This window comes from Moschus berezovskii, chromosome 6, assembly GCF_049115385.1.
Source record: "Moschus berezovskii isolate FMDL1 chromosome 6, NW_MosBer_1.0, whole genome shotgun sequence".
In the NCBI taxonomy this organism is placed as follows: Eukaryota; Metazoa; Chordata; class Mammalia; order Artiodactyla; family Moschidae; genus Moschus; species Moschus berezovskii.
This window is the reverse complement of record NC_142465.1, coordinates 47,623,773-47,647,208: the sequence shown is the minus strand read 5'-3', so window position 1 is coordinate 47,647,208 and position 23,436 is coordinate 47,623,773. Positions and strand designations below refer to the sequence as shown.

Here is a 23,436-nt window from a genome sequence, read left to right as displayed (position 1 = left end):
AGGCTGCAGGCCAGGGTACTTGGGAATTAGGAGTTGGGACTTGTGATTCTCTAGAACAGGGTTTAAGTCCCAGCTCAGCTACTTCATAGCTATGCAAAGTCCTTTAGCCTCTGAACTTATTTCCTGTTCTGGAAATGGAAAATAATTCTCTCTTATCTATGTTTTTGTGTGTGTTTGTGTGTGAAAATCTAATGAGATTAGAAATACCTTGTAAATGTCAAAGGACTATATAAATGGAAGCATTTATCCTCCACAATTAATGTCAAAGGACTATATAAATGCAAGCATTTATCCTCCACAATTAATGTATACTCTTTAGTGTCTCCAGAGATGGGGGTGCAGCTGGGGTGGACTGGAGGAGAAAAGAGATTAGAATCTGCTTCCTTTTTACTAATTGAAGTTCTTGTGTTCAACCACCAGCCTATCTTAAAATGATCTTCAAGATGAACTAGCTGGTTTCCCCCATGTTCATATATTGATTTTTAAAAAAATTCATCTTTCTTCCTACCCACCTAAAGAAGATGGACAACTAGTTCAGTCAAGATAAGAATACACATCATCCTCAAGGTCACTGAAATTTCTTTTAAAATAAAAAGTCTTAGAAAACATCGATATTCAATTCTCTTTCTCCTCTTAATGAGTCATAATTCTTTCCCTTTATCAGATTAAAGCCCTGAACATTTGCGGGGGAGGGAGGCAGACAGGGTGATGTGTGTCCTTCGGCTGAACTCTTACCTCGGTCTGGACCATGTGAACCCTGTGAAGTCTTAGGTCATGCACGGCTCCATAAATGTCCACGGAATCTTTGGAGTCTAATTGCTGGAGGATTCGATCCAATGCAATAAAGGTTCCAGTCCTACCCACACCAGCACTAGAAAAGAGAGTGAAGAAAGACCCCCTTTTTCATTAAACTGGACTTTCTGGACTGCATCCAGTGACCCTAGCACAATCTTTCCTTTCTCTTCCCTTCCAAGTTAGAGAAGAATATAGGATACTTCTTTCTCTCAATGTGCTCTCTCAAAGAAGTAAAACCCAGGGTTCTGAACTTCCATCCTTTCCACCTTCCTTCCTCCACCTCTCCACCCCATCAAGGGTAAGGATTTGCTGTGTATCATTTTCAAGCATGTTTCATACTCTTCCTACATTCATGTAAATCTATATACAATATACTCATTTAATGTGCTTCCAAAATTTACTAAAATGGTACTAAACAAGTTTTATGTATTCTTATGTCAATTTTTCTACTCAATATTGTTTTTGAGATTTGTCTACATTTGTTACATGTAGACATAATTTCTTTTATAGAGTTCATAAACCACTGTTCCCTACTGATAGACAATGAGATTGTTTTTAGTTTTTCTCTATTACAAGCTGTGTTGCAGTGAGCATCATTGTGCACATGTGGGGGATTTCTCGAGGGTTGATATCTAGAAGCAGAACTGCTGGGTTATAGTGTATGAACACCTTCAGCTTCACCAGGAATTGTCAAATTGCTCCCTAAAGTGATGGCATAACCTGGGGGGGTTTGAGGCATGTATTTATAAGATAAAGAAAAACAGGTTTTTGGTGTTATTGGGTGAACATGCCTGCCATTTTCAGAAGGCAGGAAACTCTTGAAAGTCTCACATTCCTATAAAAAACATCATGGTTCTGATGACATATAAAAGCAGGGCTCCCAGGGTGCTGGGCAGATTGACAGAAAACAAGTACACATGACATTTCTCTTACTGTAGCAATTCCCTGCTCTTTGTTTATTAGTGCCATTCAGTTAGGGCTATCCAAGTGTTTCTGCAAACATTAATTAGCTAAACACTAGGCTCCCCAGGGAGAAAGAGAGTGAGAGACTGCTTGTTAGGTTGATTTTATGGTTGTACAGGCTGAAGGGAAGAGAAGTCAAGAGAGAACAGAAATTTAAGAGCAAAATTGGGTTGCCACAGATGGCAGTGCTACTCCGTGGGAAGTTGAGAGCTGTGATCTTAAAGGCTGGTTATGGTTTATATAGGTGGAGGAGAGAGAGGGGGCCATTCCAAGGAGAAAGAATGGCAGGAGGCAAGGATGAGTGTGAGCAGTCTCCTCCCCAGATAGAGGGGGAGGTGAGTTTCTGGGTGAGATGGGGCCCAATGATGAGGGACCTGGAAGTCACATAAGGGCTTTGCATTGGATACAGTAGGAAAAAAAGCAAGAGGGGGAGAAGGATGGAGAGCCAGAGAGAAAAATGGGAGGTGACGAGACTGCAAAGGAGTGAGATTGGGGAACAGTGGGTGGAAGAGGGCGTAAGAGCACCCCTTGGGCCCAAGCAGGCTGCTTGGGCACACAGACCCTCCACCCACCCCATTCCCCACACCTAGACACCCAGCTGCCATACTGCTGGCTCTGGGTGGAAGAGTACCTGCAGTGCACCACAGTGGGCCCGGCCCCGGGGGTCCTGTTGATATAGTCCCTGACGGTTCTCACAAACTGGATCAGGGACTGGGTGGTCTCTGGGACACCGTGGTCTGGCCATACCGTGTAGTGGAAGTGGCGGATGAGTCTGTGTGCATCCAACTGTTCCTCCTGGAAGAGCAGAGTGGTAAGAAGGGGAACGGCTCAAGGCAAACCTTAAACCTGACAACCGTGCCCAAGCAGGGATTCTAGGAGCCAAACTACAGGAGAGGAAACCAGCAGAAATGGGATTCACAGGTGTTCTTCATCTTCGTACACGGCGCTAGTGGCAAAGAACCCACCTGCCAATTCAGGAGACAGAAGAGACGTAGGTTCGATCCCTGGCTCAGGAAAATCTCCTGGAAGAGGGCATGGCAACCCACTCCAGTGTTCTTGCCTGGAGAATACCCGTGGACAGAGGAGCCTGTCAGGCTACAGTCCATGGGGTCACAGAGTGGGACACGACTGAAGCAACTTTAGCACGCATTTCATCTTCCCAGCTTTGTTAGTCAATGAAGTCAAACGAACAAACATACGCTGCATATCCGAAATTCCCGGATGGTCCACTCGGGCAGCACGGATTCCGACAGCATCTGCAGAATGAGGTCCCCATAGTAGAGGGAATCTTGGTCTGCTGGCCAATAATGGTCACACTTTACCTAGAGGAAGACAGGCAGAAAAAAAAAGTGAGTCTGGAAAAGCACTTCTACCATGAACCTGAACTTTCCCTCCTGGAAATGTCTTCCTGAGTTGGAATCCAGGGTCAGCTGCTAAAGCAATTTGACCATCTGCTTTGCCTTAACCTGCTCATGGGCTGAAGCTGGGCTGCTGCTCCCAGTGAGGGAGAGACATCATCAAGGGGCAAATCCCCCACCTTTAGATTCATTTCCCTTTCAGCTTCACGTTCTGTGGCTTCAATTTTTGTTGATTTCCTCAGCCTTTCAATTTCATAGGCACATAAACCATGTCTTACAATTTCTTGTGCTCTTTTATTGTTTGTTTTTTCTTTGTTTTGTTTTCTGAAAAAGATCTAGCTGGGAAGAGGAAGGCACTGTCTCCCTGACCCTTTTTTGTCCACGTTTTTATGTTGCTCGACCCTGGATCAATGCCATGGGCCAGGTGATCTTTGAAAAGTCAGACCATTTAGCTAAAATCACATTCGTGGAGTATTGTGAACATATATAATTATTGAGTACAGACACTGGGCACTTCACGTAATCTTTCTTTTTAACCATCACCATAACTTTATAAACCATTTAATCAGATAATTATTTTACTTTGTGTCTGCAGACACAGCCTAAAATTCACTACTCCTTACTTCCTGAAATTAGGGGTAGAGCCAGTGACTCTGTCAACATACCTCTTCTCCCCATACAACAGAGGATGGTGCTGACAAGAGGCCAGGTAATCCTTCTGTGTCCTGGACACTTCTGATAATCCCACTTGTTCAGTGGAAACATCTTTGACCAAAATTTCAGACCAAGCATCTGAACACGGCATCACTTGGGTTTACTACAGAACTTCTTATAACCGAGTGGCTTTAATTCACTAACAGTGTTCTTGTATGATCCCTACTTGATTTTCATGGGGGTTTCTTTTAAGATTTTTTTTTTTTTTTTGATGAGGACCATTTTTAAAGTCTTTATTGAATTTGTTACAATATTGCTTCTGTTATATGTTTTGGTTTTTTGGCTGTTTGGTATGTGGGAGTTTAGCTTCCTGACGAGAGATTTTCCTACATTGGAAGGCGTGGTCTTAACCACTGGACAGCCAGGAAAGTCCCTATGGGGTTTCATTTCTATGGGGCGGGGAGTCAAACTCCATCCAAGGGGTGGAAAGCAAGGTTAGTATGACAGGAAGACCGTGTACTCACTCGGCCCTTCTCCACACACTGGGTCACCATGACAATGTTGTGAACATTCTGTTCCCACGCCATTTTCCAGAAGTCATCCTTGGTGCCGGGAAGAGGTCCCTGAGTTGCGATGTATTCTCTCCTGAAGTTGTTGCCCTGCAATGAATTTATAATGTGGGGAGTCAGAAACAATGGGCCTCTTCAGAACTCTAAACAAAGGGGTTAGCTCTGTAGATTAGCTGAGATGTAAGTCTTTGCCAGGGCCCCGATTTGAAAAAGAGATACTAACGCGTGGCAAGGCTTGGGAGCAGGAAGGACAAAGGCCGGAACACTGCCCTATTGTGAAGAGCCAAGGTCTTTTTTTTATTAGGTTGGGTTTATTCTTAAAGGCAGTGGAGGACTTGGGCCATAATTTAGAAAACTCCTCACCCTCAGTTATGTGTGTGTATACACAATGAGGATTGCCTGAGGAACTGACGTTGATGAGGCTCTTGCCCTATTTAACAAAGAAGAGTTTTACTCATTTTGGATACTTGGCTGTGGGATGTTGGTAAGAGATACCATGCAAGGGAAACTGAAGGGAAGAGAACCCACTGTTTATTGAGCATCTACCCTATCACAAGCTCTGGTGGTGGTTTAGTCGCTAAGTCGTGTCTGACTCTTTGTGATCCCTTGGACGATAGCCTGCCAGGCTCCTCTATCCATGGGATTCCCCAGGTAAGAATACTAGAATGGATTGCCATTTCCTTCTCCAGAGGATATTCCCAACACAGGAATCGAACCCAGGTCTCCTGCCTTGCAGGCAGATTCCTTACCAACTGAGCTACAAGGGAAACCCGTAACAAGCTGTGGGTCAGGATTTTCACAGATCTTCCTGAATCGTAACCAGAGCACTGTGAGCTAGGATATTTTCACCCACACATCCTGAGTTCTAGCAACACTACGGTATTACTTGCAGATCCCAGTTGAAGCTCTTTCTCCTCTTGTCATTCCTCCGGGCCTCTGCTCAGTCACCTCTGCTACCCCCAGCCCCACCCCGCCCACCCAAACACAGCCTCTCTTCTGGCGAATCCTTATTTATCCTCCAAGTCTCAGCATGTTGCCTGCTCTGCTGAACTTTCCTTTATCTTCATCTCTGCTGGAGGATGTTTTCCCAGAAGCTCCTGTGGCAACCTCTAGCCTCTTGCTATTCAGAAAGGGATCCTCAGACCAGCAGCAGGGAAGCATCAGGCAGCTTGTTAGAGATTCACAATGCCAGGTTCCACCCCAGTCCTGCTGAATCAGAAGCTGCATTTTTTTTTTTTCCTTCTGGCATGTGGGAACTTAGTTCCTCAACAAGAGATCAAACCCACTCCTCCTTCAGTGGAATGCAGAGTCTTAACCATTGGGCCGCCAGAGAAGCCCCAATCAGAAGCTGCATTTTAACAAGACCTGAAGATGATGCGGGTGTGCGTTAATGTTGGTGAAGAACCACTCTATCCTGTCAAGGACATCACCTTGTCATTTTCTGATGCCCCAACTCTGCTGAGAGCTCCCTGAGGGTCAGGACTCCATCGGACCCTCTCTCTGTACGCAGCACAATGTCCAACTTACAGTTAGCACTTCATTATATAGTGTTTAGGGCTTCCCTAGTGGTTCAGCGGTGAAGAATCCAATGCAATGCGGGGGTCACAGGAAGCCATGGCAACCCACTCCAGTATTCTTGCCTGGAGAATCCCATGGACAGAGGACCCTGATGAGCTACAGCCCATAGGGTTGCATAGAGTCTGACACGAGTGAAGCAACTTAGCATCCGCACATATAGTGTTTATGGAGTGAATGGAGGATTATTTAAGGTAAATATTATCCTTATATTTCTTGGAAAAGGAAATGAAGGTCCAAAGGATTGACAAAACTTGCCCAAGATCCAAAAGTCAGCAAGGGGCAGAGATGGGATTCAAACTGGGTCTACCTGACCTGAAGTTTTTTCCACTGGAGGTGCTGTAGGAAGCTGGTGAATTGCTAGCCAGAATCTGAGCCCAGAGGTTTGACACAACCTTTGAGTTGTGTCTGTGGTTTTTAAAAATCCAAATAACTTTGAATTAGCTTCCCTAGCTAGGCTGCCTCAGCTGTGGAGATTCAGCTTCCTTAGGGAGCTCTAATCTTGACTAAGGGCTGCAGAGAGGAAATGACCTTTGAAAATGCCTCCTGGGCCCATTATAATCCTATGTGACTACAGCCATTGTGAAAGCTGGGCCTTAGCAGCGATTGACTAGGACAGCCTGCATTTTATGGCAATCAGACAAGGCCTTTTTTTTTTTTTTTCTTCTGAAACGTCCATGTTTCCAGACCCGAGAACAGTGGGAGTGTGTTGGAGGAGAGGTGTCTCCAGCATAACCACCTGTCAAAGCCTCATCCCGGTTGCTATGGCCCCGGGTTCACTTACAGGAATGTAGCTGGCATTGATGTAGTCAGAGCACGGGTCATCATCCACATTGGACAGCTTCACTCGAGAGGAATCATCTGGAAGGAAGTTTATTGAGAAAGATGTATCAGTGAGCCATGGGGTGATTTTTCTACTGTTTATAGAATGCTTTGCATTTGACGTGTGCTAGCTCTGACCCCCCACCACAACGCCACATGGGAGACAGTCTCAGCTCCATTTTGCAGGTGAAGCTCACACAGAGTTCACAAGCGACCCAGAAACATACAAGCAAATGAGCCAAATGCTCTTCTAAGCCCATCTGTGCTTCCCTCTGTAACACTAACAACATTTGTCTGATGGAGTGGCCAGCTCCTTTTCATTGTTGTAACGAATACAATTCAGAAAAGCTACCTTCGGTTGCTTCACCCAATTGGGTAAGGATAATAAGAATAATATATGTAATATATATCTTTATATATGAAATAATTGCTAACCAGAGACTTTAAGTAAACCCAGGTTGACCCTTACTGTTAACCCCGTTACAGCTCCTAACCCTCCTAGGAGAAGCGTCAGGACCACGTGATGAAATGTCAACAGCGTAAAAGGTCTCTCTCACAGCCAGAATTTCAGCTGGTTGTTACCCTCTGGAGAGAAGTACAGTAACGTCCAAGTCATTTGTTTTTAAAGACATTTAGAGCCTCAGATCTCCCATATCTAGCTATACCATGTTGCTTTAGCCCCATTTTTAATCATGGAAAAGGAAAGAAATGGCTAGAGGAAGGCGGTATTACAGATTTCAACACAAAACTTACACGGCAATATATTGTTGTATCGATTTTTCCCTCTGTTTTCCGGCAAGAGTGCAATGTCACATGATTGGTTTCGACCCACGTCTTTTAAATCCTGTTAGGTCAAAAATAAGTCTGCACGTGGATAATGTGAAATAGAATATGGCAAACTGGACAGTCCTTGAGATACATAATAATATAACAATATGTTACACTAGCTGCATTTGTGGAACGTCTCCTGTTAGACCAGGGGCATAGTCTGTCATCCCCACAACAGCCCCGGAGGAGGTAGTCTCATCTCCATTTTACAGGCGAGGCTCGGACAGGATAATTCACTTGCCCTGGGTCACACAGGTTGCAAAGCTGGGAACTGAATCCAAAGCCTGGGCACTTTTCACCCAACCACATTAATCTCCCAAGCAAGCAAAAGGCCAGGTTAAATAACTGACAGCATCAGTTTGCATTTGAAGTCTGTTAATTCTTTCATACCATCTGATCTGGGTGGCACTTTGTTGGTTATTCTGGAGATCAAACTGGCATCTGAGACTAGATGGTATATTGTGCAGGGAATGGATTTGGGCATAAAAGAACACTCAATGATACCCTAAGTGCCTTTCTAACTCCTGAGCCCAATTGGGCTGTGATTCCACAGTGAAGGCTGAAAAGAAATTCTGCTAAGAATCAGGGATGCTAAAACATCATTGCATCTGAGTTGTACCTCATATTCCTTGGATAGAAGATAGTTGGAGTCAGCCTGCAGCTTCATGAAGTGCCCTTCAAACTGATTTACTTTTATTGGGCTATGGTTAAAAACATAACAGAAAGAGAAGAAAATTACTGAAGAACAGGGAAAATGCCTTACCCAGACCCAGTTATATTTCAAAAGCAGACAATATAGTAATTAATGAGCTCTTTCTTACCAAGAAGTTTTCCGGTTACTGTGAAGAGAAGCCAAAAGTAGAAAGATCTTGTTAGCAAATTTCATGTAAGACTCTTCTTTCAATAAATAAAGTGAAGAAAAATGTGCTCACCCTTTTTGGCCCAAGTTCAAGTGGACAGACAGTGGTCGATCCCGACGAATGCTCAGACGGGCAGAGGGCCTTTCTCGACCATGGCTGAAACACAAGGGAGAGGACTGATATTTTGATTATGAAATAATTTAAACAGATTTCTCCGTCTATGGTAAGGCTGGGCTTGCTTAATCGCTTAGTCGTGTCCAACTCTTTGCAACCCTGTGGACTGTAGCCTGCCAGGCTCCTGTCCATGGAATTTTTGAGGTGAGAATACTGGAGTGGATTGCCATCCCCTTCTCCCGGGGATCTTCCCAACCCAGGTATTGAACCCAAGTCTCCTGTGTCTCCTGCCCTGCAAGTGGATTCTTTACCTGCTGAGCCATCAGGGAAGCCCAAATTTCTCCACTCATGGTAAGGGTGTGCATGTTTGTACAAATATGGATTTTTCAGTACATGTATATTTTACACTCAGCCAACATCCCTTTGAGGGAGGGAACAGGGAGGAAGAACATAAAGAAACAGATTTTCCCCACTCAGATCTTTGCAATAGCTGAAGATGTGTCTTCTGTTTTTGGCTACAGGTCATAATCACTTCCCACACTCTCAATAAAGCTTTCCTTAAAAAAAAAAAAAAAAAAGACACACACACACACACACACAGTAAACCTTAGATGCAAGACACGACTGCAAAAGAGAGGACAATGTGCCAAAGAGAAGAAATTTCCTAAGGAAAGAGGGCATGGCTTTGGGGCCACATATGTTTAGTTCTTTTTGCTCCCTTCTTAGCTTAGCGTGGCAGATAGGAACCACAAAACTGAGTTGGCCCCCATACTTTTCAGAATAGTTCAGAAAAGCATTTGGAAACATAATTCATAGACATCTCTGTCTCCACAAGGTGACTGAACCACACACATACACATTTTTTTCCCCCTGTGCCAAAGGAGCTATTTCACATTCAAATGAGGATACATATGGCCCCTCATTCCTTTGGTAAGGATAAGACTCAGCAATGGTATGCAAAAAAGTGAGTCATGGTTTTAGGGATTGACTCTTGTTTTTCCTAAGAAACAAAGTGACTTAACCTGGAGAAATTAAATGATTTCTCCCTTCTTACTTTTCAGGCGAAAGAGCATTTTCAGTTGCATCTTTAAAATCGTGAACCCAATTACCAAAGGGAACTTTGTACTCACCTGGCTTTCCGTCTGCAGATGAATAAGGCAACAACAGCGACGAGCATGCCAATTAAGAACAGGCCAGCACTCACACCTTCAATAACTCCAAACAGAGGCTCTACAGGGATCCAGAGGGCAACAAGAAACCCATGTGGGAAAATTAGTGTTAAAAAACCAATAAGAGAGCTATAGGAACCCGTCTCCCTAGTGATGTTATTATAGAATAATTCAAATAATGCCCATATCATTTAGTCACTAAGTTGCGTTCAACTCTTTTTGTGACCCCGTGGACTGTAACCCATCAGGCTCCTCTGTCCATGCAATTTCCCAGGCAAGAATATTGGAGTGGGTTGTCTCCATGGTATCTTTCTGACCCTGGGATCAAACCCGCGTCTCCTGCACTGTCAGATAAATTCTTTACCACTGAGCCACCAGGGAAGCCCAAGGCTTTTACTGTCTAAAGCTTAGGAGTATACAGCTGAAAGCTTAGGAGTATACAGTATGAGCTACTACTATGTAATGGTGGGTTGGTCATTATACTTTTGAAATTAATGATGTTCAGCTTATAAATTAGTTGGGACTTCATTGGTGCTTGTATGCACAGCTTGGGGCACTTGAGGTAAAGGCCAGGAGTTTACCAACAAGGTTAATATGCTATTTCATTTGTTACACAGCATCTGGGACGTTGGCAAATCCAGTGAATTGCTCAATTATTTGAATGAAAATTCCGTGTTTATTAAATGATCTGATATTGTCACTGGGAGTTTATAAGAAGGCAGCCCATTTTAAAAACAGTTTTTTGAAATGTAATTCACATACCATACTATTCACCAATTTAAACTGTACAATTATTTTACATCCAATTTTGTAACATTTTTATCACCATCTAAAAGAAGCCCCATGCCCCTTAGCAGTCATTCTCCATTCCCTCTTTCTAGACCCTGGCAACCACTAACCTGCTTTGTCTTCATAGATTTGCCTTTTCTGGACATTTCATATATACTGAGCAATAAACATATGCTTTTTTGTAATTGGCTTCTTTCACTTAGCATGTTTTCAAGGTTCATCCATGTTGTGGCATGTGTCAGTATTTCATTCCTTTTTATTCTATGTTTTGTTTAGCTATTCAGCCATTGATGGACATTTGGGGTATTTCTATTTTTTTGGTTATTTTAAATAATGCTGCTGTGAATCTCCATATACAAGTTTTTGTTTTCATTTTTCATGGATATATACTAAAGAGTGGAAATGCTGAGCAAGGTGTAACATTTTGAGAAACTGCAAAATGTTTTCCATAGAAACTACATCATTTTACATTCTACAAACAATGTATAAGGGTTCAGACTTCGTCATATCCTTGCTAACACTTGTTATTATCTTTTTGATGATAGCCATTCTAGTGGGTGTGAAGTGGTATATTATTGTAGTTATGATCATGTCTAATGATGAGCATCTTTCCATGGGTTTATTGGATTTATTTGTATCTTTTTTGGCAAAATGTCTATTTGGACCCTTTGTCCATTTTTAAATTGTGTTGTTTGTCTTCTTATTATTGAGTGGTAAGTGTTCTATATATTCTGGATACTTGACCTTTACCAGATACAAGATTTGCTAACAGTTTCTCCCATTCTGTGGGTTATCTTGTTTCACTTTATGGTGTCCTTTGAAGCTCAAGAGTTTTTCATTTTAATTAGGTCCCATTTATCTGTTTTGTTGTTGTTACTTGTACTTTTGGTGTCATAGCTAAGAAACCATTTCCTAACTCAAGGTCACAAAGACTTCCTCCTATGTTTTCTTTTAAAAGTTGGATCATTTTAGCTCTTACATTTAGGTCTATGGAGTAATTCATTTTTGAAGTGCATTTTAAGCACTTGGATTTGTTTATTCAATGTTGATTTTCAAGATTTAACAAATAAACATAATCATCTTTCTTTTAAAGTGGTTAATATTCCTTTTTTTGGATATATGTTTACTATCTTTCTTTACTGGACTACGTACAATTTTTGCCGTATAACAATAATTTAAATAGGGAAGAATAATGTTTACAAATCCCATACTTAACATTAACTTGTAAGCAAACACATCTAAATCCTCTTAACTGTGTTCTGATTCCTTTTTGGTCTGAAAGTGGGAGATTATCCTATATTTGGCATAAATAGATGGGAGTGTTTGTGAGGCTGAGTCATCTTTTGTCATGCAGCATGAGAGACTGTTTTAGCTCTAAAGAAGAACTTCCTGAGACCAAGCACTGTGAAAGGCTGGGTACAGGGAAAGGCTGGGCAGATAATGGTACCAAAGAACAATGTGCTTAAAAAATAAATCTATTCTCAGCATGTTGGAACTATTCCAGATCAGTGCAGTGCAGAAGTTAAGAGGTCAGGCAGAAAGTGCTAGAACCCAGCTCTGCTATCTTGGGCAAGTTACATAAACTCTTGGTATCTCAAATCTTCACCTTTAAAATGGAGGATGGTAATAGTATCTACCACAAAACGCTGTAGTGAGGATAAATTATTCTAAGCACAATGCTTAAAACTGCAGCTCTACAGAGAGGACAAAGAGTCAATATTAGCTACTATTATTATTCAGGGGCTTCCCTGGTGGCTACCTGGTAAAGAATCCACCTGCTAATGCAGGAGATACAGGTTCGATTCCTGGGTCAGGAAGATCCCCTGGAGAAGGAAATGACAACCGAGTCCAGTATTCTTGTCTGGGAAATTCCATGGACAGATGAGCCTGGTGGGCTATTGTCCATGAGATCTCAAAAGAGTTGGATACAACTTAGTGACTAAAAAACATTATTCAGGCTTTCCTTCTAACACAGTTTAGAAAAGTTTCTTTCAGAAATTTATGTAAAGGCAAGTTAACATTTTTTGTGTCATGTAAAAGCAACATATAATAAACAAAAGGAAAAAAGTTCCTTCTAGTCTTTTTTTTTTCTATGTATTTCTATGTATATACTTCATATACACATTCCCATTTACAACTTGAAAGCTTTTTATACCTACTTCTGTTTTGGCCTGTGTCAGCTCTTGATCGGAATGTTCTTCATCCACTATTTTTTTAAAAATTCATTTTTTAAAAAAATTTTTATTTAATAAATGGTACAAAGCACAATGCCAAAAACATTAACAGTTAAAATTTCACCAAATGAAAAAATACTATAGAATACACAGTTGTAAAAAGCTACATTAAGTTATTTTACAACTGCCTCAAGCTGCAAAAAGAAAAAAAACCCAATGCCATACGTAAGTTATCCCTCTCTCAAAATAATGCCATTTATGTTATAAACCATGAGCACCCTGTCAAAAGACGGGAACTGCTTTTGTTAATTCATATGTATATATATGACTGTATCACTTTGCTATATATACACCTGAAACAAATACAACACTGTAAATGAAATATAGTACAATATAAAATAAAAATAAGTAATAGACCTTTGGGACTTTACACAGAGTTAGAGTTCCTATCAGAGGGATAATAGCACCACAGCCGTACTGAATCCTCATGAAGGAGGCACACGAATGACTGGATTACAAGAGTTACAGGAATGAGAGCTGCTCACTTCCCAGAAACCACAGCTCACAGAAAACCAACAAAGGCACGAGATACAGACCATTTACTGATGAATGTGTAAAGCTCAAGAGAGTAAACACTATTACTAAAACATGTTGAAAGTGCTTCAGAATTCACACAATACTAATTTTCTTTTGGTTCTGGTTAAATTATATATACCAGTTTATCACAAATGGTAAAATCTGTAACTCTGTTCCAAGTTTTAAAAGATTACTTAAGAATGGTTTCTTGTATTTCTATGCCACCTTTATAGTTCTGGTTTCTCATTTCTTAATTAGTAAATTCAGCGTGCAGGTTCTATCCCAGGCTAATTTATACACTTCCAGAAGGAACGGCCTCTTGAATCCACAGAGTGTTGAGGTGGGGAGCCCCCAACCACGTCAGATTCATTTCACATATGATAATATACATGATTGAATGGCATTCCCCCAAATCATCCCACACTCGCCCTCTCCCAGAGTCCAAAAGACTGCTTCACACATCCGTGTCTCTGCTGTTGTCTCATATAAAGGGTTATCGTTAACCTCTTGCTATATTCCATATATATGTGTTAATATACTGTATTGGTGTTTTACTTTCTGTCTTACTTCACTCTGTATAATAGGCTCCAGTTTCATCCACCTCATTAGAACTAATTCAAATGTATTCTTTTTAATCTCTGAGTAGTACTCCATTGTGTAAATGTACCACAGCTTTCTTATCCATTCGTCTGCTGATGGACATCTAGGTTGCTTGTCCTGGCTATTATAAACAGTGCTGTGATGAACATTGGGGTACATGTGTCTCTTTCAATTCTGGTTTCCTCAGTGTGTATGCCCAGGAGTGGGATTGCTGGGTCGTATGGCAGTTCTATTTCCAGTTTTTTAAGGAATCTCCACACTGTTCTCCATAGTGGCTGTACTAGTTTGCATTCCCACCAACAGTGTAAGAGGGTTCCCTTTTCTCCACACCCTCTCCAGCATTTATTGCTTGTAGACTTTTGGATAGCAGCCATTCTGACTGGTGTGAAATGGTACCTCATTGTGGTTTTGATTTGCATTTCTCTGATTATGAGGGATGTTGAGCATCTTTTCATGTGTTTGTTAGCCATCTGTATGTCTTCTTTGGAGAAATGTCTGTTTAGTTCTTTGGCCCATTTTTTGATTGGGTCATTTATTTTTCTGGAACTGAGCTGCAGGAGTTGCTTGTATATTTTTGAGATTAATCCTTTATCAGTTGCTTCATTTGCTATTATTTTCTCCCATTCTGAAGGTTGTCTTTTCACCTTGCTTATAGTTTCCTTTGCTGTGCAGAAGCTTTTAATTTTAATTAGGTCCCATTTGTTTATTTTTGCTTTTATTTCCAATATTCTGGGAGGTGGGTCTTGGAGGATCCTGCTGTGGTTTATGTCAGAGAGTGTTTTGCCTATGTTCTCCTCTAGGAGTTTTGTAGTTTCTGGTCTTACACTTAGATCTTTAATCCATTTTGAGTTTATTTTTGTGTATGGTTTTAGGGAGTGTTCTAGATTCATTCTTTTACAAGTGGCTGACCAGTTTTCCCAGCACCACTTGTTAAATAGATTGTCTTTTCTCCATTGAGTATTCTTGCCTCCCTTGTCAAAGATAAGGTGTCCATAGGTGTGTGGATTTATCTCTGGGCTTTCTATTTTGTTCCATTGATCTATATTTCTGTCTTTATGCCAGTACCATACTGTCTTGATGACTGTGGCTTTGTAGTAGAGCCTGAAGTCCGGCAGGTTGATTCCCCCAGTTCCATTCTTCCTTCTCAAGATTGCTTTGGCTATTCGAGGTTTTTTGTATTTCCATACAAAATGTGAAATTATTTGTTCTAGCTCTGTGAAAAACACCATTGGTAGCTTGATAGGATTGCTAAAAATTCATTTTTAATAGATAAAAATAATCTGGTACCTCTTTCTACCTTCTTTACAAGATAAATCTCCTTTCAGTCCACTCTGCTACAGAAGTTGTACAATTTCTCTAATCTACATCAAACCATGATCATATAAAGATCACATTCCAAGCAAAAATAAATGATCTTACCACCATCAGCCAAGTCCCCCGATCTCTCCTGGGTTGGGAAGCAGGGAGTCTGAGGTCTAGCCTCTTACTAGAGGCTCTTGTAGGTGACATGGTGGTTGGCAGACTATGTCAGATGGATGAAAAAGTTAGCCTTACCTGACTCAGTGGTGATGGGCAAAGAGAAAAATGTGTCTGAATAGAGTGGTTTTGTGAATTCCTTCAGGTCCTCGTCAAATAGCTGGGTGAAAGCCCGAATGCTGATTCTGAAAAGAAAACCAATTTATTTAAGTACAAATTAGTGACTGACCACAGTAGGCTGACTGGAGAATGTTTTCAAGGAGAAACAGGGTGGTCATCTGGTTGATATGCATGTAGGAGAGGGTATGAATTATGAAATCAGAAAGCCCTGGCTTCGTGCGTTCATGCATCATTCATCAAATATTTATTGAGCCTCTACTGTGTGCCAGTACCTGTCCAGGAGCTAGATATACTACAAAGAATAAGTCCCTATCATCTCAAGGTTTACATTCTTGAATATAGAACTGAGCTTAGTAGGAAGTCATAGGGCTGTGTGGGAACAAAAAATTACTTTCTAACATCTAGAGTATGAGCTACCACATAGGTAGTGAGCTCCCAGTCCCTGAGGGGGGTTAAGCAGAGACTGGAGAACCAGCTCTCAGGGATCTGTAGGACAGCAGCCTGGCACGAAGTTAAAGATTGGCTTGGGCAACCTCTTGAGCCCATTCTGTCCTGAAGTTTCCCAGACTGTAGGTTTACTGAGAGTAACAGGATTGGTTTATAGGGGGAAACTTTTTCTAGGGTTAATTTAAATCATATGAGAATGAATGAATAACTCTTTTTTTCCTTAAAAAAGAAATCTAGATTTGCCTCACCCAGAAGTATCTGGGCACATCCTGTAATAATGCTGAAGCAGTACCAGCATTAGCCAGCCGGCACAAACTGTTCTGACCTTGTCCCCCCTCTCCTTCTAACTTATGCCCAGGTCTAAGTATAATCTCCTCAATATCATCAAGATTATATTGATCAACCACGTCTATAATTTCCACATCTAAAAGACACCTTCCAAGTCAAAAGTGGTACTTCCAGGAATAACAGACTACTGGTGGAGGTATTATGCAATGTCCCCAGAGAGGAACAAGCAGTCACCAAGTACTGCGTGGAAGGGAAGGAGCTGGTGTATGTGGCCAATGTATCATAGCTTTGGCCATTGAAAAGAGTCTCTCCAATGAAAAGAGTTTCTTTTATTTGTATGGTGATTTGTAAGTGGGAAGAACTTTTACAAACATGATTCTATTGGACCATCTCTAACCTCTCCAGTATCAGAAACTTATGATACTACTTCAGGGATTTGGAACCTGAAGCTTGGGAAGATTCCATTTCTCACTCAAGATTATAGAGAAAGCTGGTGAAAGATAACCAAACTCAGGATTTTCTGACTCCTAGTCCAGATCTCCTTCTCTTGGCATAATTTTGGTTTAACAGCAGTGACTTCTGTTGGAGGGCTGTAAAAGGGCCTGGGCTGGGAAACAGGGAGTCTGAGGTCTAGTTCTCACTATTGCTCATTAGGTGAATGGTTCCTAAAGTTCTTTATGATTCAGTTTTCTCACCTGTGAAAATAAAAGCACTAGGGGTGTAACAACCTTGACAGGTTCTGCTCTGGAATTCTAAGATTTAAATGTGCAAACGCAAAACACAAAATGGATCCAGATGAATTAGGGCCTTTAGGAACCTAGGAAGGAGATAATGCAAGAACTCACTGAATTTACTACAGCTCTTGAAGTTACTGTAGGCTTGGCATAAAATTAGGGTATCAACAGGAACTCTGCCCTTAGAACCCTTCCAGTAATGGATGTCACAACCACATTCCCCAGCCCAGCACTTAGCATGTATATGGAATCCTGTCCCATCCTATCTTCTCATTTTTGTCTTCCTTACGACCCCTCGATATGACCTTCACTTTGAAACTGGAATATTTGGTTTTGTTCTTCTCTAAACAATTTGTGTATTTCTGCTTCTGCACTGTGACTGTTTCCTGAACCGTGAATCTCCTTTTGCCCCTATATCCACACTTTCAAACCCTTCCCTACTTTTCAGTAGCCAGCCAAAATGATACCTCCTTCAAGAAGACTTTTGGACCTTCAGAGCATTTACTTACCTACAGCCCTCTTAGGTCCTTCAACATTTCTGCTATATTTTACAGACAGGTCTTCTCTATATGCACATAAGATAATTTTAATGAACTGATACGTAATGGTAAGTTTTTCAACTTTAAATATGTCCAGAATCAGAATTCTACAAAGCTATAGATCATGTGGTTCAATTTTCTTCGTTTGAGGAAAATGAGGTCAACAGAAGCAGATTATCTGATTGTGGTCATGTTGCTATTCTATTTAGAATAGAAAACGAAGCCAAATCAGCACTTCCCCAACCTCTGCATTGTTTCTCACCCATCATGATCTACCCATTCTCTTCCCGTATGGAACAACACTAATTATATACCCGGATAACAGGAACCCAACAATGAACAGTAAGACGTTAAACATTTGTTGGTATAATAAACTTGCATATCAGCTAAACCTAGCATTTTCCAATTCTTGGCAATCCTAATTTTTCTTTGTCCATGTTCCTTCCTGTCTACCTATTCTCTCTGGGAAAAAGATGCCTGATAGCACCGAGGGTCACTATGGTGATCATCATTGTGAGACAGCCATAGTTCTGCCTGCACGGAGCCTGGGTTCAGCAGCTACCACACAGGTGGCCACTTGGCATGTGGTTCTCCATGCTCATATCAGGTATTATCTGCCTGGCATGCTTTTCACAGGAGTGAACTAAATACAGAGAAATAGAGGAAAGCCGTATCCTAGAAAACACATTAATGCAGCAGGAGTTGATTAAGCTATAATCAGAGTGTTTAACTTTTCATAGAACATCTTGGCTCATTCCCTTATTTGCTCATAAACATTTAATGGCATCTCTTTTGTGCCAGGTACTTCCCATATCGTTTTGTAACCAATATCATATCTGTCTCCACGATTTAGTCTGTGAGCTTTTACAGTCTAGTGAAGAAAGTGAAAGTGTTACTCACACAGTAGTGTCCAACTCTTTGTGACCCCATGGACTGTAACCTGTTAGGTTCCTCTGTCCATGGGATTCTCCAGATAAGAATACTGGAGTGGGTTGCCATTCTTTTCTCTAGCGGATCTTCCCAACCCAGGAATCGAACCTAGGAATTTCCTGCACTGCAGGTGATTTCTTTACCGTCTGGGCCATCTGCCATTGCAGGAGACGCAAGAGATGTGAGTTCCATCCCTGGGTCGGGAAGATCCCCTGGAGGATGGCATGGCAACCCACTCCAGTATTCTTGCCTGGAGAATCCCATGGACAGAGAGGCCTGGCGGGCTACAGTCCACGGGATTGCACAGAGTTGGACACGACTGAAGAGACTTAGCATGCGGACACAGAGTCGGGGCGCAGTAGAAGTGGAGCTGGGGGCCCTACCACCCAGGTGTGGGTTAACAGGGCTAGCTCAGGGCTAGTTGTGGGTTGAACTGGCTTTTGAAGTGTATGAAGGAATTCATCAGTCAGACAAGAGAGTGGAAAGCTTCCCAAATAGAGTGAAAAGAATGTGTAAAGCCTCAGAGGTATAAGAGAGACATATCAGATTTCAGGGAACTCTGAGGAGGGAGGAGTAGTAAATGGGTGGAGTGTATCAATACTTGGAGCCAATGGTGGGGGACTAAGCTGGTGGGCAGGTGGAAGAGAGAAGGCTGGGGCTTTGTGTACCCTACTCTGGGATCTTCACTTGCTCCTAGAAGTGAATGGGAACCACTGAAGGACCTTAATCTAGAAGGGACATGACTAGGTTTGATCTGTCATCTATATGACTCATTAGGATAGTCCTGTGATGTTTTGCAGATGAGAAAAGTGAGGATCAGAGAATTGAAATGCCATTTACAAAGGGACACAGCTAAACAGTGGCCACACTGGAACCTGAATGCAGGGGCTCTTCCTAGGACCTTGGCTGCTGTGATGGACAGGAAAGAGTGTGCTGGGTAACTGAGGTCCTGGTCCATGCGTGAACGTTCTCTAGCTTGTTATTCTTTTTCTTAAATGTGGTAATCACTCATCTTCTCTCCTCTCTTAAAAAGCAAAAAAACAAAAACAGCTCAGTTTTCCAACTCACAAAGAGAAAATAGCCCTTGGGAGCCCTTGGGAGAAATTTCCTCAAATTTCCCAAAGCCCAGTTGACCAAGGAGCTGAGGCATTTCTTGATTCTAATAAGAACCAAAGTATCCTGGCTTTCTGATCTCTTTTATATTTCTCCTTTGCTCTGAGATCTCGTCTCCTTCAGGTAGGCTCATATAGCTTCTTCTTGAAGCAATCATCACTAATGAGTTTGTGTGTGTTCACTCTGGAGGTGCCAACCCTGGTTGGGGCGCAGTAGCACTTTTGTGGTGAGTCCTGGGTGGAGGTATCTATGCAGAATTCCTGTCCAAAGGGAGCCATCTGTTTTAGGGAAGATGTCGGCTTGACTGTGTTGATGCAAGGGAGGGGTTAAGAATGCTCTCAGGCATGATGCCATGTCACTGTCTCCTTTTGGAGCTGGCAGAAAGGTTTCTGCTGAATTCAGGGGTAATACTCAAAACATGTAAGGGTTAATAAGACCTGGGCACTGACCAACCAGAATGGACACTGGCCCACAGAGAACCTGATTGGCTGCCATCTGGCTGGACATCAGGTCTGCCAACACCTAACAGAAGGCTCACCTTCTGCAAAAGGACTAATCCTGGATTCCTGCAGCCTTGTTTCCAAGATGGCGGCCTAGGTTCTCTATCTCTTGGGGACCCAGGTTTGGGATGCTGTGTATACTTATTCTGCTTTCCGGGAACACAGTGTCCATGAAGGGCATGGCTAGTTCCTACAGCTGGAAGGGCCTGTTGGCTGTAGTAGTATTCCCTGAGGCCAAACCAATTAGCTGCTCCTTTTCATATGCCATCTTACTGGGAGAAGAGGGTGCTTCCATTCATTAGGGGGCCTTTCCCTTCAGCAGTTCTATCTGGACCAAAGAGAACATTCATCTTGTTATGCCTTAGCAGGCAAATAAAGTGTAATTCCAGTCCTCACTAAAAGTGGGGAAAAAAATTCATATTTCCTGAGTCTCCCTAAACTTAATCTTTCTACTTGGACATTTTCACAGGTGTTAACATAGTAAATAAATCACCTGATTCATCCTAGAGAAGTTTAGGAGAAAGAACAACCTATTAAGAATCTTCAATTCTTCACATAACGAACTGGAGCTTTTGTGCAAGGCCAAAGGCCCTCTTTACCCATTCCCTGTGAATGGAGGCAGGGATACAACCTTTATAAATTAGCCAGTAAAATGCAGAGCACTCGTGTAGCGTAGGTTATTAATCTACAGGAGCTCATGTGCATCAGACGCCCCGACAGCTGAGCACCCAATGATGGAGCACGTCCCTCCTGGTGAAATGATGGTAATACATCTAACCTGTAGGCCGTGCGCGGCTTCAATGGCCCGTCACAAAATTTTTGCTGATTGGGATCACATTTTCCACCTAGGCTCTCCATCTCTGCTCCAAGCTTAATGTTGAAACTCTTAGAGTTGCTGTCAGGACTTTCGGCACATTTGCTGGCAAAGTAATCGGTCTGATACACCCGAATGGAAGCATTGTGCCTGTATTCCAGGTAGGAGGGCAGGGGGTGCTGTGGCTCTGGCTTCAGCTCGTCATTGCCTGGAAGAAGAAAACCCACAGTGAGGGACTGACTTTCTTGTGACTTCAGAGATTTCTAACTAGGTTTCTGAGGTTACCTTCTCCACCCACTATCCCTAGTCATCCCTGGAGTGCAGACTCTGTGATCCCGAAGGGTGTTGTGAAATTCTCCCAGTGAAATTAATCTAATTCACTTTTTCTAAAATAAATAAAAAATTAAATATAAATAGTGTATATACAACATTTTATATATGCATATGCCAAACACAGGGGCTTCCTGGGTGGCTCAGTGGTAAAGAATACGACTACAGTGCTCAATTCCTGGGTCAGGAAGACCCCGTGAAGGAGGAAATGGCAACCTACTCCAGTATTCTTGCCTGAAAAATCCCATGGACAGAGGAACCTGGTGGGCTACAGTCCATGGGGTCACAAAAGAGTCAGACACAACTGAGCAACTAAACAGCAGCAGCAGCGGGAGCTACACCAACACACACATGCTATCATTTTTCTAGGAAATAAAACATGCATATATGAAAGGGTGGCTCATGCATCAGATGGTAACGTGTCACAACTCCAGAAAGTTGGGTACACCCCATCGTGAAAGTCAACCCACTCAACAAGCCCTCTACTTGCCAATAACCATTGTAGCTGAGCGAATAAGGAAACCCCTGTGACCTGGGAAATGGGGAAAAGATAAGAGAAATCAGGTCTGAGGCCAGAGCAGTCTCCCTACATGCATGCTTCCTGCACCACGCCCAGTCTGATAACTCCTGCTCCTTGTCCTGCTCTGTTATCTTGAGTACAATTTAATCCTGGCTCAAATCTGGGCCCTTGTGCAGAACACTTCCCAGAACTCTTCTCCTGTCCACCCAGCTGCTGTGTGTTTTGGCAGGGCAAACTCACTTTGATGTTGGCCAAAGGAAAGCATAATTAGGAAGAAAAATATTATAGAGATTGGATACCATGTACAGTGAACTTTAAGGAGTGATATGGTGGGGGTTCTTTGCGTCCTGGACTCTTATTTGATAAAATTTGCTTAAAATGAGTGGCTCTTGGAAACATTATCTTGTTGGATGTAGTTAAAAGGAAGGATGCCTTGAGGGAGAGTATATATGCTATAAATGACATTTATGTGAGCCGACTTGTTATCTTAGATCACCAGGGGAGCACAGCCCATCTCCATGGACATCAGTCATTGAAACCCACCTGGCTGGAGAACACAAGGCTAAATTTTGGGGTGTTATTTTTTTTGGCTGCTGACATATTTAGGTAGCAAAACACTATCTTCATTGCAGCCTACTTAAATTTAAAATCTCTTCACAGTTCACCTATTTATCTCCAACTAAGATGGACTTTATTTTTTTGGGCTCCAAAATCACTGCAGATGCTGACTGCAGCCATGAAATTAAAAGACGCTTGCTCCTTGGAAGGAAAGTTATGACCAACCTTGATAGTATAGTAAAAAGCAGAGACATTACTTTGCCAACCAAGGTCCGTCTTGTCAAGGCAATGGTTTTTCCCGTGGTCATGTATGGATGTGAGAGTTGGACTGTGAAGAAGGCTGATCGCCGAAGAATCGATGCTTTTGAACTGTGGTGTTGGAGAAGACTCTTGAGAGTCCCTTATACTGCAAGGAGATCCAACCAGTCCATTCTAAAAGAGATCAATCCTGTATGTTCACTGGAGGGACTGATGCTAAAGCTGAAACTGCAATACTCTGGCCACCTCATGCGACGAGTTGACTCACTGGAAAAGACTCTGATGGTGGGAAAGGCTGGGGGCGGGAGGAGAAGGGGACGACGGAGAATGAGATGGCTGGATGGCATCACCGACTCTGTGGACATGAGTTTGAGTGTACTCCGGGAGTTGGTGATGGACAGGGAGGCCTGGCGTGCTGTGTGTGATTCATGGGGTCGCGGAGAGTCGGACATGAGTCGGAGAGTCGGAGAGTCGGACATGAGAGTGAACTGAACTGACTGAAGATGTGTGAGGAAATCTGGGATGCAAAACTGACCCTTGAAATTATTGAATTAATTATGCATAACCGGCTTTAGTACAATTAAATAAAATATAAAAGTACATGTGTGCTGAATCACTTTAGTCATGTCTGACTCTCTGCAACCCTATGGACTGTAGCCCGCCCAGCTCCTCTGTTCATGGAATTCTCTAGACTGGAGTGGGTTGCCATGCCCTCCTCCCAGAGATCTTCCCAACCCAGGGATCGAACCCACGTCTCGTATATCTCCTGTACTGGCAGGTGAGTTCATTACCACTAGTGCCAACTGAGAAGCCCTAAAAGTACCTAGTGAGACTAAAATACCATTTAGCTCCAACATTTGTCATGGCAGGTTTAAACCTTCCCATTGCCCACCAATGAGTTAAAATAGTCAGGGATGCTTGAGAAACTCCAGTGAAGCATCTTAAACAATTATGAAAAATACA

The 23,436-nt window shown here is 42.3% G+C and overlaps 1 protein-coding gene across 4 annotated transcripts in view; it reads right to left on the bottom strand.

The window, feature by feature from the left end:
* PTPRB (protein tyrosine phosphatase receptor type B) overlaps positions 1-23,436 on the bottom strand; it is a 126,019-nt gene that overhangs the window by 10,172 nt on the left and 92,411 nt on the right. For all 4 annotated transcript variants that reach the window (XM_055396780.2, XM_055396781.2, XM_055396782.2 and 1 more), the window contains 12 exons: positions 20,772-21,015; positions 15,401-15,507; positions 9,669-9,768; positions 8,497-8,580; positions 8,386-8,403; positions 8,184-8,265; positions 7,490-7,580; positions 6,699-6,775; positions 4,295-4,429; positions 2,958-3,080; positions 2,390-2,553; positions 736-871 (listed from right to left, as the gene is read on the bottom strand). In XM_055396780.2, coding sequence (XP_055252755.2) covers positions 736-871; positions 2,390-2,553; positions 2,958-3,080; positions 4,295-4,429; positions 6,699-6,775; positions 7,490-7,580; positions 8,184-8,265; positions 8,386-8,403; positions 8,497-8,580; positions 9,669-9,768; positions 15,401-15,507; positions 20,772-21,015 — 1,361 coding nt within the window. The remainder of the gene's footprint in view (positions 1-735; positions 872-2,389; positions 2,554-2,957; positions 3,081-4,294; positions 4,430-6,698; positions 6,776-7,489; positions 7,581-8,183; positions 8,266-8,385; positions 8,404-8,496; positions 8,581-9,668; positions 9,769-15,400; positions 15,508-20,771; positions 21,016-23,436) is intronic.